This window comes from Globicephala melas, chromosome 3 (assembly GCF_963455315.2).
Source record: "Globicephala melas chromosome 3, mGloMel1.2, whole genome shotgun sequence".
NCBI classification, from domain to species: Eukaryota; Metazoa; Chordata; class Mammalia; order Artiodactyla; family Delphinidae; genus Globicephala; species Globicephala melas.
The window spans coordinates 158,291,210-158,306,343 of NC_083316.1; the positions used below are offsets into that span (position 1 = coordinate 158,291,210).

Below are 15,134 nucleotides of genomic sequence, written 5' to 3' on the forward strand. Positions count from 1 at the left end.
TGACACTCAGTTCAGGTCACGGTCAGTGCAGCCACTTTGGATTGGAGTGTAAGCCAGAATGTGAGGAAGAGAAGGAAGGTCTAACAACACTCTAGTAAGCGTTCTCCCATGTGCTGTCTGAGCCTCAGGCCCTCATTCTGAAGCTCTGACCAAGGCTCCTGTACCCATAGGAGGGCTTCAGAGCTGGACTGACTGGCTCCGATCCCAGTTCTCCTTCACTGTTGAGATATATTTGCAACTAACATATTCACCTCCCATGCCTCAGGGTCCTGGTCTGTAAAATAGGGGTGTTAATCTTGACTTCACAAAGCTATTTTGCCAATTCAAGGGGCTAATGTATGTAAAGCTTTTAGTATGGCAATGCTCAATACTTGTTGTTATTATTGTTATGCTCCAAGACAACACACATACGTATATATATATTTTCTTAAAGATAACACCACGTCTTAAGCAAAAAAGAGGTTATAATCAGTACGTATGTTCCAATGAACTGTGAAATTTATAAAGAGTTCTATTCAAAGTTAATGATTTTTGCTTTTGACAAAATTCAACACCCATTTATGATAAAAACCTTACAGAAAGTAGGCATAGAGGGAACTTCCCTCAACATAATAAAGGCCATATATGACAAACCCACAGCCAACGTTGTTCTCAATGGTGAAAAACTGAAACCATTTCCTCTAAGATCAGGAACATGACAAGGTTGTCCACTCTCACCACTATTATTCAACATAGTTTTGGAAGTTTTAGCCACAGCAATCAGAGAAGAAAAAGAAATAAAAGGAATCCAAATCAGAAGAGAAGAAGTAAAGCTGTCACTGTTTGCAGATGACATGATACTTTACATAGAGAATCCTAAAGAGGCTAGCAGATAACTACTAGAGCTAATCAATGAATTTGGTAAAGTAGCAGGATACAAAATTAAAGCACAGAAATCTCTTTCATTCCTATACACTAATGATGAAAAATTTGAAAGAGAAATTAAGGAAACATTGCAACAAAAAGAATAAAATACCTAGGGATAAACCTACCTAAGGAGACAAAAGACCTGTATGCAGAAATCTATAAGACACTGATGAAAGAAGCTAAAGATGATACAAACAGATGGAGAGATATACCATGTTCTTGGATTGGAAGAATCAACATTGTGAAAATGACTCTACTACCCAAAGCAATCTACAGATTCAGTGCAATCCCTATCAAACTACCAACGGCATTTTCCAGAGAACTAGAACAAAAAATTTCACAATTTGTATGAAAACACAAAAGACACCGAATAGCCAAAGCAATATTGAGAAAGAAAAATGGAGCTGGAGGAATCAGGCTCCTGGACTTCAGACAACACTACAAAACTACAGTCATCAAGACAGTATGGTACTGGCACAAAAACAGAAATATAGATCAATGGAACAGGATAGAAAGCCCAGCCCAGAGATAAACTCATGCACATATGGTCACCTTATTTTCGATAAAGACAGCCTCTTCAATAAGTGGTGCTGGGAAAACTGGACAGCTACATGTAAAAGAATGAAATTAGAACACTTCTTAACACCATACATGAAAATAAACTCAAAATGGATTAAAGGGCTTCCCTGGTGGCTCAGTGGTTGAGAGTCCGCCTGCCGATGCAGGGGACACAGGTTCGTGCCCTGGTTCAGGAAGATCCCACATGCCGCGGAGTGGCTGGGCCCGTGAGCCATGGCCGCTGAGCCTGCGCGTCCGGAGCCTGTGCTCCACAATGGGAGAGGCCACAACAGTGAGAGGCCCGCGTACCGGAAAAAAAAAAAAAACGGATTAAAGACCTAAATGTAAGGCCAGACACTATAAAACTCTTAGAGGAAAACATAGGCACAGCACTCTATGACATAAATCACAGCAAGATCCTTTTTGACCTACCTCCTAGAGAAATGGAAATAAAAATAAATAAACAGGACCTAATAAAACTTAAAAGCTTTTGCACAGCAAAGGAAACCATAAACAAGATGAAAAGACAACCCTCAGAATGGAAGAAAATATTTGCAAATGAAGCAACTGACAACGGATTAATCTCCAAATTTTACAAACAGCTCACGCAGCTCAATATCAGAAAAACAAACAACCCACTCCAAAAATGGGCAGAAGACCTAAATAGACATTTCTCCAGAGAAGATATACAGATTGCCAACAAACACATGAAAGGATGCTCAACATCACTAATCATTAGAGAAATGCAAATCAAAACTACAATGAGTTATTACCTCACACCAGTTAGAATGGCCATCATCAAAAAATCTACAAACAATAAATGCTGGAGAGGGTGTGGAGAAAAGGGAACCCTTGTGCACTGTTGGTGGGAATGTAAATTGATACAGGCACTATGGAGAACAGTATGGAGGTTCCTTTAAAAACTAAAAATAGGGCTTCCCTGGTGGCGCAGTGGCTGGGACTCCACCTGCCAATGCAGAGGACACGGGTTCGTGTCCCAGTCCGGGAAGATCCCACATGCCGCGGAGCGGCTAGGCCCGTGAGCCATGGCCACTGAGCCTGCGCGTCCGGAGCCTGTGCTCTGCAACGGGAGAGGCCACAACAGTGAGAGGCCCGCGTACCGCAAAACAACAACAACAACAAACTAAAAATAGAACTACCATACAACACAGCAATCCCACTCCTGGGCATATACCCTGAGGAAACCATAATTCAAAAAGAGTCATGTACCACAGTGTTCATTGCAACTCTATTTACAATAGCCAGGATATGAAAGCAACCTAAGTGCCCATCAACAGATGAATGGATAAAGGAGATGTGGCACATATATACAATGGAATATTACTCAGCCATAAAAAGAAACAAAATTGAGTTATTTGTAGTGAGGTGGATGGACCTAGAGTCTGTCATACAGAGTGAAGTAAGTCAGAAAGAGAAAAACAAATAGCGTATGCTAACACACATATACGGAATCTAAAAGAAAAGGTTCTGAAGAACCTAGGGGCAGGACAGGAATAAAGTCGCAGACGTAGAAAATGGACTTGAGAACACGGGGAGGAGGAAGGCTAAGCTGGGAAGAAGTGAGAGAGTGGCATGGGTTTAAATATACTACCAAATGTAAAATACATAGCTAGTGGGAAGCAGCTGCATAGCATAGGGAGATCAGCTCGGTGCTTTGTGACCTTCTAGAGGGGTGGGATAGGGAGGGTGGGAGGGAGATGCAAGAGGGAGGAGATATGGGGATATATGTATATGTATAGTTGATTCACTTTGTTATAAAGCAGTAAGTAACACACCATTGTAAAGCAATTATACCCCAACAAAGATGTTAAAAAAAAAGTTAACGATTTTTAAATTGCCATGTAAGTTTCAGTCACTAAGGAAATGGAATGCTGTAGGACACTGTATTCCCGGCTCAGAGACAAAGAAGTTCTGAATATTCTAAGCAAGGTTTACAGGAGGGATCTGGAAAATCTGTGAAACCTTCCGAGACTGTTTGGAATTACCCTGCTGCGGCTTCATTGACTTTAAGCCATAGGAATGTACTAAAGTATCTGCGTGTCTTTCTGTCTCAGACAGAATTCCACCACATCCACTGACCCAGGCCTGCACCCACCCCTGTGAACGAACCCTGTGTAAACACAAGCAGATGACTGTGACTTCTTCTAGAACTTGCAGTGATGAACCTCCAGATTAAATAAGAGAGATCTAGGCTGCACATAATTACTTAAAGAATATTATGAATTTGCCAGAGTAGATGCGACGTTTTACTTGGAAATACCATCTACGGAACCGACAAAGAACACCACATCTATCTCCTGGTTGAGTTCCCGGAGGACGCGTGGTTTATGTAATTTCCTTTTTTGTCACTGCTGGAAAACATTCCTGTTCAATTTTTTAAAACAAAAGCTATGTAAACTATTTGTATGAAAGTCTATTATCTCAGGATTGAAACATGAAATTTATTTTTCCTTCGAAATTGGTCAGAATTTTCCTCTCTATTCCTAAGCACCTACACACTTTTACTATTAAATTCAGCTTCAGAATGTGCCCAGATCTGACCAGAAAAATCTGGACATTTTCCATTAACAGCAATCATAAAATAGTTATGCAGTAATGGAGTTTTGTGAACAATGAGGTAGGCAGATGGGCTCTGAAATTGGGCTGACCTGCCTTTGGGCAAGTATTTTAATCTTTCTGACCCTCAGTTTCCTTATTTGCAAAATGGGGCTGTGTTACCCATTTCCTAGGGTTTTACACATAATCTAAGATTGCATGGGTAAGGCCCCTGGCAAGGGCCCAATAAAACATATTTCTCTTTTCCTCTTCAACACTAGCAAGCTGCTCTCAAACCAAAGGAAAGAGCTGAGAAATCACAGGAAGTGTTCGAATAGTGACACAATGGGTTTGGGTAAAATGTAACTGATTTTGAGTTAAAAGCAACATAATGCGGAAAATTTATATATATATATATATATATATATTTTACTCCAACATATGCTGCTTTGCAATTTAAATGTAGCAGACATGCTGTGTATATTTAAAAGTAGTATTTTGGTGGATATTTGTGGTTATTTTGTTTACTAAATCTAACTAAATCAAATATTTGTGAAATCATCTCTAATTCAATAGGTATTTTTTTGCCAGATATCTCTGCCATCCTGTTTTAAGAGAATAATAACCATAACCAAAACATTTAAATTTATTTTTTAATCTAAATAAAGACCTTTTCCATTCCAGATTTTAAATTCAAGAGTAAATGTGAGGGTCTTCCCTGGTGGTGCAGTGTTTAGGAGTCTGCCTGCCAGTGCAGGGGACACAGGTTTGAGCCCTGGTCTGGGAGGATCCCACATGCTGCAGAGCAACTAAGCCTGTGTGCCACAACTACTGAGCCTGTCCTCTAGAGCCCAAGCCACAACTACTGAGCCCACATGCGGTGACTACTGAAGCCCACGGGCCTAGAGCCTGTGCTCTGTAACAAGAAAAGCCACCACAATGAGAAGCCCACATACCATAATGAAGAGTAGCCCCCGCTCGCTGCAACTAGAGAAAGCCCGCACACAGCAATGAAGACCCAATACAGCCATAAATAAATAAATAAATATTTTAAAAAAGAGTAAATGTGAGGCGTGGTAGGTAGAGAGAACTCTGGGCAGGGAGTCGGGGAGTGCGCAATCTGTGGAAACTTTGGATCAATCTAATGCTGTGTCCTTGGAGAAGCTGCCTCACTCTCCAAAATGACAGAGCAGAATTAGATCTAAATCTAATAAGTAATCTAATATGTAATAAAATAATATTCTTTTTACTTCTACAATAACATCAAGACCAGCTGTATATAAATATAAGGACAGCATAACTAGGTGTCTGAAGCCGGATCCTGATCACGAAAAAATTTAAAATAAGCATGGGAAAACGTCACATGAGAGAAAATAATTTTAAAGAATAAGTCCCCAAATCTGGATTATGGATGGATATTTTAAAAATACATTTTCATCCTTAAAGCTTTTTCTTTTCCACCTTTTTTTTTTATTGTGGCAAAATACGTACAACACAAAATTTACCATCTTAGCCATTTTTAGTGTACAGTTCAGTGGTATTAAACACATTCACATTGTTAGGCAACCATCACCACCATCAATCCCCATAACACTTTTCATTTTGTAAAACTTAAACTCTATACCCATTAAGCAATAACTCTCCATCTTTCCTTCTCCCCAGTCCCTGGCAACCATCATTCTACTTTCTACCTCTATGAGTTTGACTACTCTAAGTATCTTCCACCAAAGGGGAAATCACAGCCTCGGAGGGGCAGGTACTTAGAGAATCCATCTTCCTGAGTCACCTCTCAGCAAACCCTACTTTCAAGTCCCTGGATATCCTGTCTCACTTCAGCTTTAGTGTGAACAGGATGTGTAAGACATGGGGACACTGAAATGGGAGGGCAGGACAGTGCCACCAAAATTGTGCCCCAGCGCGGCTCACCGAATGACCCGCCGACACCAAGGCTGTTCTGGGGAGTTGGCTGCTGCCTGAACGTGGTTCTGGCAAAGAAAGAGGTGAGATGGGCTTTTAGGCTGTGACAGCATTAAAAATCATCAGCCATGGAGTTCCTTTGTCATGCAATTCCCAAACCCTTTTAATTTATTGAGGCAAAATTCACATCACATAAAATCAACCATTTTATTTATTTATTTTCTTTCTTTCTTTCTTTCTTTCTTTTTCTCTCTTTTTTTGGTTACACCGCACAGCTTGCAGAATCTTAGTTCCTCAACCAGGGATGGAACCTGGACCCTTGGTAGTAAAAGCGCAGTCCTAACCACTGGACCACCAAGGAATTACCTCTTAAAAAAAAATATATATATATATATAGTTTAATTTTTATTTTATATTGGAGTATATTTGATTTACAATGTTGTGTTAGTTTCAGGTGTACAGCAAAGTGATTCAGTTATACATATATCTACTCTTTTTCAGATTATTTTCCCATATAGGTTATTACAGAGTATTGAGTAGCGTTCCCTGTGCTATACAGTTGATTATTAAAACCAACTTGTTGATTATCTAAAAACCAACCATTATATTTATTTATTTTTATTTATTTATTTTTGGCTGTGTTGGGTCTTCATTGCAGTGCCCTGGCTTTCTCTAGTTGTGGCGAGTAAGGGCTACTCTTTGTTGTGTCGCACGGGCTTCTCATTGCGGTGGCTTCTCTTGTCGCAGAACACAGGCTCGAGGTGCGCAGGCTTCAGTAGTTGTGGCACATGGGCTCAGTAATTGTGGCTCACAGGCTCTAGAGCACAGGCTCAGTAGTTGTGGTGCATGGGCTTAGTTGCTCTGTGGCATGTAGGATCTTCCCGGATCAGGGATCAAATCCGTGTCCCCTGCATTGGCAGGCAGATTCCCAACCACTGTGCCACCAGGGAAGTTCCAGTTATTGAAATTTTGATAGGGATTGGACTGAATTGCTTTGGAACTTGTAGATTGCTTTGGGTAGTATTGACATTTTAACAATATTAAGTCTTCCAATCCACAAACATAGGATGTGTTCCCATTTATTTATGTCTTAATTTCTTCCAGCAATAGTGTATAGTTTTCATTAGACAAGTCTCTCACTTCCTTGGTTAAGATGATTACTAAGTATTTTACTCCTTTGGATGTCATTGTAAATGACATTGTTTTTGTAATTTCCTTTTCAGATTATTCATTGTGTACAGGAATGCAACTGGTTTTGGTTTTGTTTTTTAACATGTTGACTTTGTATCCTGTTACTTTGCTGAATTCATTCATTAGTTCTAATGGGGTTTTTCTGTGCAAGCTTTAGGGTTTCTACACATCATATCATCTGCAAACAGATAATTTTACTTCTTCTGTTCCAATTTCTTTTCTTTTTCTTGCCTAATTGCTCTGGCTAAAACTTCCAGTACTATGTTGAATAGAAGTGGGAAAACAGGCACCCTTGCCTTGTTCAGATCTTAGAGGAAACACTTCGAGTTTTTCTGAGTATGTTCACTGTGGGGTTTTCATATATGCCTTTTATTACATTGAATTAGTTTCCTTTTATTCCTATTTTGTTGAGTGTTTTTTTTTATCATGAAAAGGTGTTGAATTTTGTCAAATGCTTTTTCTGCATCAAATGTGATGATCATTTTTCCCCCTTCATTCTGTTGATGTGGCATATTACATTGATTTTCATATGCCAAACCATACTTGCATCCTAGGAATAAATGCCACTTGGTCATGTTGTATAATTCTTTTAGTATGCTGCTGAATTCTGTTTAGTAGTATATTGTTGAGGATTTCCATCAGTGTTATCTTGTAGTGTCTTTGGTTTTGGTATTAGGGTAATGTTGGCATCATAGAATGAGTTAAGAAGTGTTCCCTCCTCTTCAATTTTTTGGAAAAGTTTGAGAAGGATTGGTATTCTTTCAATGTTTGGTAGAATTCACCAGCAAAACCATCAGATTCAGAGCCAGCCTTCCTTCCTTCCTTCCTTCCTTCCTTCCTTCCTTTTCTCTTCCAGTTTTATTGAAATATTATTGCCATACAGAACTGTATAAGCTTAATATACACAACATAATGATTTGACTTACATATACCATGAAATGATGACCACAATAAATTTAGTGAACATCCATCATCTCATATAGGTACAGAATTTTTAAAAAAGTATTTTTTCCTTGTGGTGAGAACTCTTAGGATTTACTCTATCAACAACTTTCATATATAACATTCAGCAGTGTTAAGAATATTAATCATATTGTACATTACAACCCTAGTATTTGTCTTATAACTGAAAGTTTGTACCTTTTGACCACCTTCATCCCATTCCCCCTCCTCCATGCCCACCTCTGGTAACCACAAATCTGATCTCCTTTTCTATGAGTTTGCTTGTGAAGTATAATTGTCCTAGAACATTATGTTAGTTCCTGATGCAGAAAATAGTGATTCAATATTTTTATACATTACAGAATTGTCACCATGGTAAGTCTAATTACGTTGTTACCATACAAAGAAGCTACATTATTATATATGACTATATAATATATGACTATATTCCCCATGCTGTACATTTCATCCCTGTGGCTCACTTATTTTGCACCTGGAAATTTGTACCTCTTAATCTTCATCACCTACTTTACTCATCCTTTCACCCTCCTCCCCTCTGGCAACCACCTGTTCTCTACATTTATGACTCTGTATTTTGTTATATTTGTTCATTTGCTTTGTTTTTTAGATTCCACATATCAATGAAATCATATAGTATTTGTCTTTCTCTGACTTACTTCACTTAGCATAAAACTCTCTAAGTCCATCTGTGTTGTCACAAATAGAAATATTTCATTCCTTTTTATGACTAAGTAATATTCCATTGTATATATACATCTTCTTTATCCACTCATTTATTGATGGGCACTTATATTCCTTCCATATCTTGGTTAATGGAAATAATGCTGCAATGAACATAGGGGAGCATATATCTTTTCAAATTAGTGTTTTTGTTTTCTTTGGAAAAATACCCAGTGTGGAATTGTGGGATCGTATGTCAGGTCTATTTTTAATTTTTTTAAATGAACCTCCATCCATTTTCTATAGTGGCTGCACCAATTTAAATTCCCACCAAAAGAGCACAAGATTTCCCTTTTCTCCACACCCTCACTAACACTTGTTATTTGTTGTCTTTTTGATAATAGCCATTCTGACAGGTGTGAGGTGATATCTCATTGTGGTTTTGATTTGCATTTCTCTGACGATTAGTGATGCTGAACATCTTTCATGTGTCTTTTGGCCATCTGTATGTCTTCTTTGGAAAAATGTCAATTCAGGTCCTCTGCCCATTTTTTAATTGGGCTTTTTTTTTTTTGATGTTGAGTTCTATGAATTTTTTGTTTATTTTGGATATTAACTCTTTATCAAATCTATCATTTGCAAATCTCCTCTCCCATTCAGTAGGCTGCCTTTTCATTTTGTTTGTGGTTTCCTTCACTGTGCAAAGGCTTTTGAGTTTGATGTAGTCCCATTTATTTATTTCTGCTTTTGTTTCCCTTGCCTGAGGAGACAGACAGATGCAAAAAAAATATTGCTTAAGCTGAAGTCAAAGAGCATACTGCCTGTTTTCTTCTAGGAGTTTTATGGTTTCAGGTTGTAACTTAAGTCTTTAATCCATTTTGAGTTTATTTTTGTATATAGTGAGAGAGTAGCCCAGTTTTCCCAAAACTATTTATTGAAGAGGCTGTCTTTTTCCCATTGTAAGCTTTTGCCTTTTTTGTTGTGGATTAATTGACATATATAAGCATGGGTTCATTTCTGGAATCTTTATTCTGTTTCACTGATCTATGTGTTTGTTTCTGTGCCAGTACCATACTGTTTTGATTACTATAAGCTTTGTTGTATAGTTTGAAATCAGGGAGTGTTGTATCTCCATCTTTGTTACTCTTTCTCAAAACTGTTCTGCCTATTTGGGGTCTTTTGTGTTTCCATACAGATTTTAGAATTATTTGTTCTCGTTTGTGAAAAATGCCATTGGTATTTTGATAGGGATTGCATTGAATCTGTATATTGCCTTGGGGAAGATGGATATTTTAACAATATTAATTCTTCCAATCCATGAGGTATACCTTTCAATTTGTTTGTGTCATCTTCAATTTCTTTCTTCAGTGCCTTATAGTTTTCTGAGCACAGGACTTTTACCTCCTTAGATTTATTCCTAAGTATTTTATTCTTTTTGATGCAACTGTAAATGGGTTTGTTTTCCTAATTTTTCTGATAGTTTGCTGTTGGTGTATGGAAAGAAAAGATTTCTGTATATTAATTTTATATCCTGCAGTTTTACTGAATTTATTAGTTCTAGTAGTATTTTGGCAGTGTCTTTAGTATTGTCTATGTATAGTATCATGTCATCTGCACGCAGTGACAGTTGTACCTCTTCCTTTCTAATTTGGATTCATTTTATTTCTTTTTCTTCTCTGATTGCTGTAGCCAGGACTTCCAATACTATGTTGAATAAAAGTGGCAAGAGTGGGCATCCTTATCTCATTCCTGATCTTAGAGGAAATGCTTTCAGCTTTTCACCACTGAATATAATGTTGGCTGTAGGTTTGTCATATATGGCCTTTATTATGTTGAGGTATATTCCCCATATACTCAGTTTGTTGAGACAAGGCTTTTTTTTGTTGGGATAATTTTGTTTACTGCTTCAATTTCCTTAGGACTTATAGGTCTATTCAGATTTCTTATTTCTTTGTGATTGAGTCTTGGTAGGTTTTGTGTTTCTAGGAATTTGTCCCTTTCATCTAGGTTATCCAACTTTTTGGTGTACAAATATTCATAGTGCTCTCTTCTAATCCCTTTTATTTCTGTAGACAAGGTAGTAACATCCCCACTTTCATTTCTGATTTTAGTAATTTGAGTCTTCTCTCTTCTTCCCTTAGCCCATCTAGCTAGTTATTGATGTCACAAAGTTACATCTTTATATGCTGTGTCCCCTAAAACATAAACTAATAATTCTTTAAAATGCATTAGTCTCTTAAATTATGTAGAAAACTAGATTTGTAGTTACAAACCAAAGTTTCAGTAATATTAGCTTTTACACAAATAATTGTTTTTCCTTAAATGTATTAGTCTCTTAAATCATGTAGAAAACAAAAAGTGTAGTTATAAACCATTGTTAAATAATACTAGCTTTTATAATTATATTTACCTTTATTGAGATTTTTATTTCTCCATATAGGTTCGAGTTACTGTCTAGTGAGTGTCCTTTCATTTCACCTTGCAGGACTCCCTTGAGCATTTCTTGCAAGGCAGTTCTAGTGGTTACAAACTCCCTCAGCTTTTCTGTCTTAATTTTTCCACATATTTGAAGGACAGTTCTGCCAAATATGAGTTTTTGTTGAGAGTTTTTTTTTTCTTTTCACTTTGAATCCACTATCTTCTGGCCTCCAAACTTTCTGATGAGAAATCTGCTGATAAGCTTATTGCAAATGCCTTGTATGTGATGATTTGCTTCCCTTTTGCTGCTTTCAACATTCTTTGTCTTTGCTTTTTGCAAGTTTGATTACACTGTGTCTTGGTGTGGACCTCTTTGAGTTCATCTTACCTGGAGTTCATAGAGCTTCTTGGATATTTATATTCATGTATTTCATCAAATGTGGAAGTTTTCAGCCTTTGTTTTTTCAAATATTCTCTCCCTCTGCTCCTTTTTCTCTCTCTTCTCCTTCTGTGCCTCCCACAATGTGTACTCGTTGGTCTGTTTGATGGTGTCCCACAGGTCCCTTAGCCTCTGTTTGCTCTCCTTCAATCTTGTTTCTTTCTGCTCCTCAGCCTTGATAATTTCCATTATCCTATCTTCAAGATCTCTGATTCTTTCTTCTGCTTGCTCAAATCTGCCTTTGACTCTTCTAGTGAACTCTTCATGTTAGTTTACTTTTCAGCTCCAGAATTTGATTTTGGTTTCTTGTTAAGTATTCTATCTCCTTACTGATATTTCCATTTTACTCTCATTTTTCTTGACTTTCACTACATCTTCACTTAGTTCTTTTAGCATCATTCAGTTATTTAAGTCTAACAGATCTGCCATTAGGTCTTTTTTTCAGGGACAGTTTATGTTGATTTATCCTTCTCATTTGAATGGGCCACACTTTCCTGTTTCTTTGTATACCTTGTGATTATTTGTTAAACACTGGACATATGAGTCTAATGATGAATGTTAAGTCTGGAAATCAGATTCTCCTCCTTCCGCAGGGTTTGCTGTGTTGTTGTTGGTTTTTTGACTGATTGTTGAAGGCTGGCTCTGTACCAAGCGTCAGCCTGGGATGTAAACTTCAGGTTTTCTCAGGTCTTTTCTGAGTGTTTTCCTGTGTATGTGTGGTCACTTTCTAATTTTCCCTGCATATGTAGTTGTTTTTTAATGTCTTAGTCTTTAATGTCTACCTTCCTAAAGGGGAAAAGGTGAAAAATGAAGGGTGGGAGGGAAGGGTTCTGGCCCTTTAAGTCTCCTGGAAATCATTTCAGCTGGAGGGGGAAAGGCTTATAACAATGGGGGTGTGTTTAACAACAATGGCTGCCCATCTCTTTTTCTGCACCTCTGCAACAAGAAGGGGCAATCAGCCATCAGAGTTCAGATCCTTGATATTCGGAGGACAGGGTCCTTTTTGCCTACCCTGGCTCCTGTAAAAGCTGCTCCAGGAACCTGGTGCACAGCTGTCTGTTTGCCATATGGCTGGAGGTGGGAATGGGTAGGTACTACTGTGCTAAGAACTGAAATTCACCCAAATTGACCTCCCCAGTTTTCTACTGGAAGTTGCAATACTTCCACAGACTCCATAGTTCCCTAACTGTTACATCAGACAGATTATGCCAGTGCAAGAATGTTGTCTTGTCTAGGTGGGGAGACAGATTCCTGGTGCTTCCTATTCCCCCATCTTCCCAGAATCCTCTTCATTCTTAAACGTTTTTGAATCCACACATTTCAGTTATGTCTAGTTCCTGCAGCCCAATGTGGTCCCTTCCCAATTCCAGCACAGATGTTAATCAATTACTCCTAGTGTCAGGAGACATTTAATGTATTCCAGGGGTCAATGATCTCCTTTTTCTGTAAGGAGCCAGACAGTAAATATTTTTGGTTTTGTGAGCTATATACTCTCTGTCATGACCATTCAACTCTGCCACTACTGCTTGAAAGCAGTCATAGACAAGACGTAAATGAACTGAGTGAGGCTGCATTCCAATAAGACTTCATTTGTGGACACTGAAATTTGAGTTTCGTATTATTTTCATGGGTTAAAAGTATTGTCCTTCTTTTGATTTTTTTAATCATCCAAAAATGTTAAGAAGCAGGAAGTTCCCTGGTTGCCTAGTGGTTAGGATTCTGGGCTTTCACTGCTGTGGCCCGGATTCAATCCCTGGTCGGGGAACTGAGATCCTGCAAGCCATGCAGTGCAGCCAAAAAATTTAAAAACCCATTCTCAGTTCATGGGCCATAACAAACACAGGCTGTGGGCCGATTTGGCCCATGGCCAAGGTTTACTGACTCCTGAGGCATTCAAAATACTTGGGGCTACATTAATGTTGAATAAATAACTTTCTCCCAAGAACAACAGAATGGTACAGCCGCCTTTTTTAATACTAATTAGGTTTAACAGTACTAGAAACCTTTAGTTAGATAAACTCAACACAACTATAGCAAAGTCAGTCTAAGGATCCTACAGGTGGAAGGGTTTTCAAAATCACAAGAAATGGTTGTCCATACTATCTAAACTCACCAAACATAATATAGTACTGGGATTTTCCATTCAGGTTCTTCTGATCCACGTCTGCAGGGAAGAGCTTAATGTAGCCCCCTCCACAGTCCATCTTCTGCTCATGTTTCACGGTGTACTGAATGATCAGAGTCTTCCCTTTATTGCTAAATGGTTTGAACCGTGCAGAGATGGCGTAGAATCGGCTATTTTGAGTGGTCTGCAGACCTTTAAATAAAAAGTACTCATGAAGGATTAGGAATGACACTGCTCGGCAATGCAGGGAATTACATGGTTGTCCTCCCCCACCCCGATAATAAACCTTCCAACCATTTATGTTGATCCTGCACCTATAGCACATTTGTACAATGATATACAATGGGCATATCACTAACAGGCTCTCGCTGCCACAGAACTTCTAGTTCACATACTCATGTACATGTTTTTGTACTTAATATACCACTGTTAGGTCTTAAGTTATAAAAACACTTCAGCTCTAACTGACAAATATGCAATCTAATTATAGATAAAAGATTAATTTTGCTTCATTTTCCAAGGGGTAGGAATGTACAAGGAAGCTTTGTAACAACTGGATTAAACAATGGAACATTCTACTTCTTTTCCTTCTCATCTTAAAACAGCTATTTAAGAGACACAACGGCTGATGGAGGACAGATTGCTGATCTGGGGGGAAAAAAAGTGCTTCACTGCACTGGATGAGCTGGTCCTTGGGTGTCATCTGTGTGGTGGCTCTTTTTATGAAGATACCATCCTTTTGTCATCTGAATCTTCTTGTACTTTATAAATTTAGCTGTTCACTTCAAGACCAAAAACCCCTTTTCAGTAGCCAAAAGGCTCTGTACCAATTCCTTATCTTATACTGGAGTATAAAACAAACCTGACAAGGACCTACTGTATAGCACAGGGAACTCTACTCAATATTTTGTAATAACCTATAAGAGAAAAGAATCTGAAATATATATAACTGTACTGTACACCTAAGACTAACATATTATAAATCAACTATACTTAAATTAAAAAAGAAAAAGACAAACCTGAAAACAGAGCCAGTCTTCTTATAACCTACCCTTCCTTGTAACATACTCCAGCCTCCATAACTGCCTATGCTGAGAGCCATCATTAATGAACCTGGCATTTTGCGTCAGTATGTCTAAGACTGAACTCACGGTTGACTCCTCACTCCCAAACCTATCTCTCTCTCTCTCTCTCTCCTACATTCTTCCCCCACTCTTCCCTTTCTCAGGTGATCTGTAGCCCCTTCCCCTACCATCCAGGCAATTCCTAAGGCCATCTGACTCACCACCTCCCTCTGAGTCTCACCACACTCCTCAGCCACCACCATCACCTCTCACCCATCTCTGTCTGGTTAAATTCTATTGATCTTTCCATCCATGGCTTCTATGTTACGGTCCTGGG

General features: G+C 38.4%; 1 protein-coding gene across 1 annotated transcript in view; it reads right to left on the reverse strand.

Moving 5' to 3' along the window:
- Positions 1 to 15,134, reverse strand: part of CALR3 (calreticulin 3) — a 30,910-nt gene that overhangs the window by 14,224 nt on the left and 1,552 nt on the right. The window contains exon 3 of the mRNA XM_030880241.2: positions 13,722 to 13,925. Coding sequence (XP_030736101.1) covers positions 13,722 to 13,925 — 204 coding nt within the window. The remainder of the gene's footprint in view (positions 1 to 13,721; positions 13,926 to 15,134) is intronic.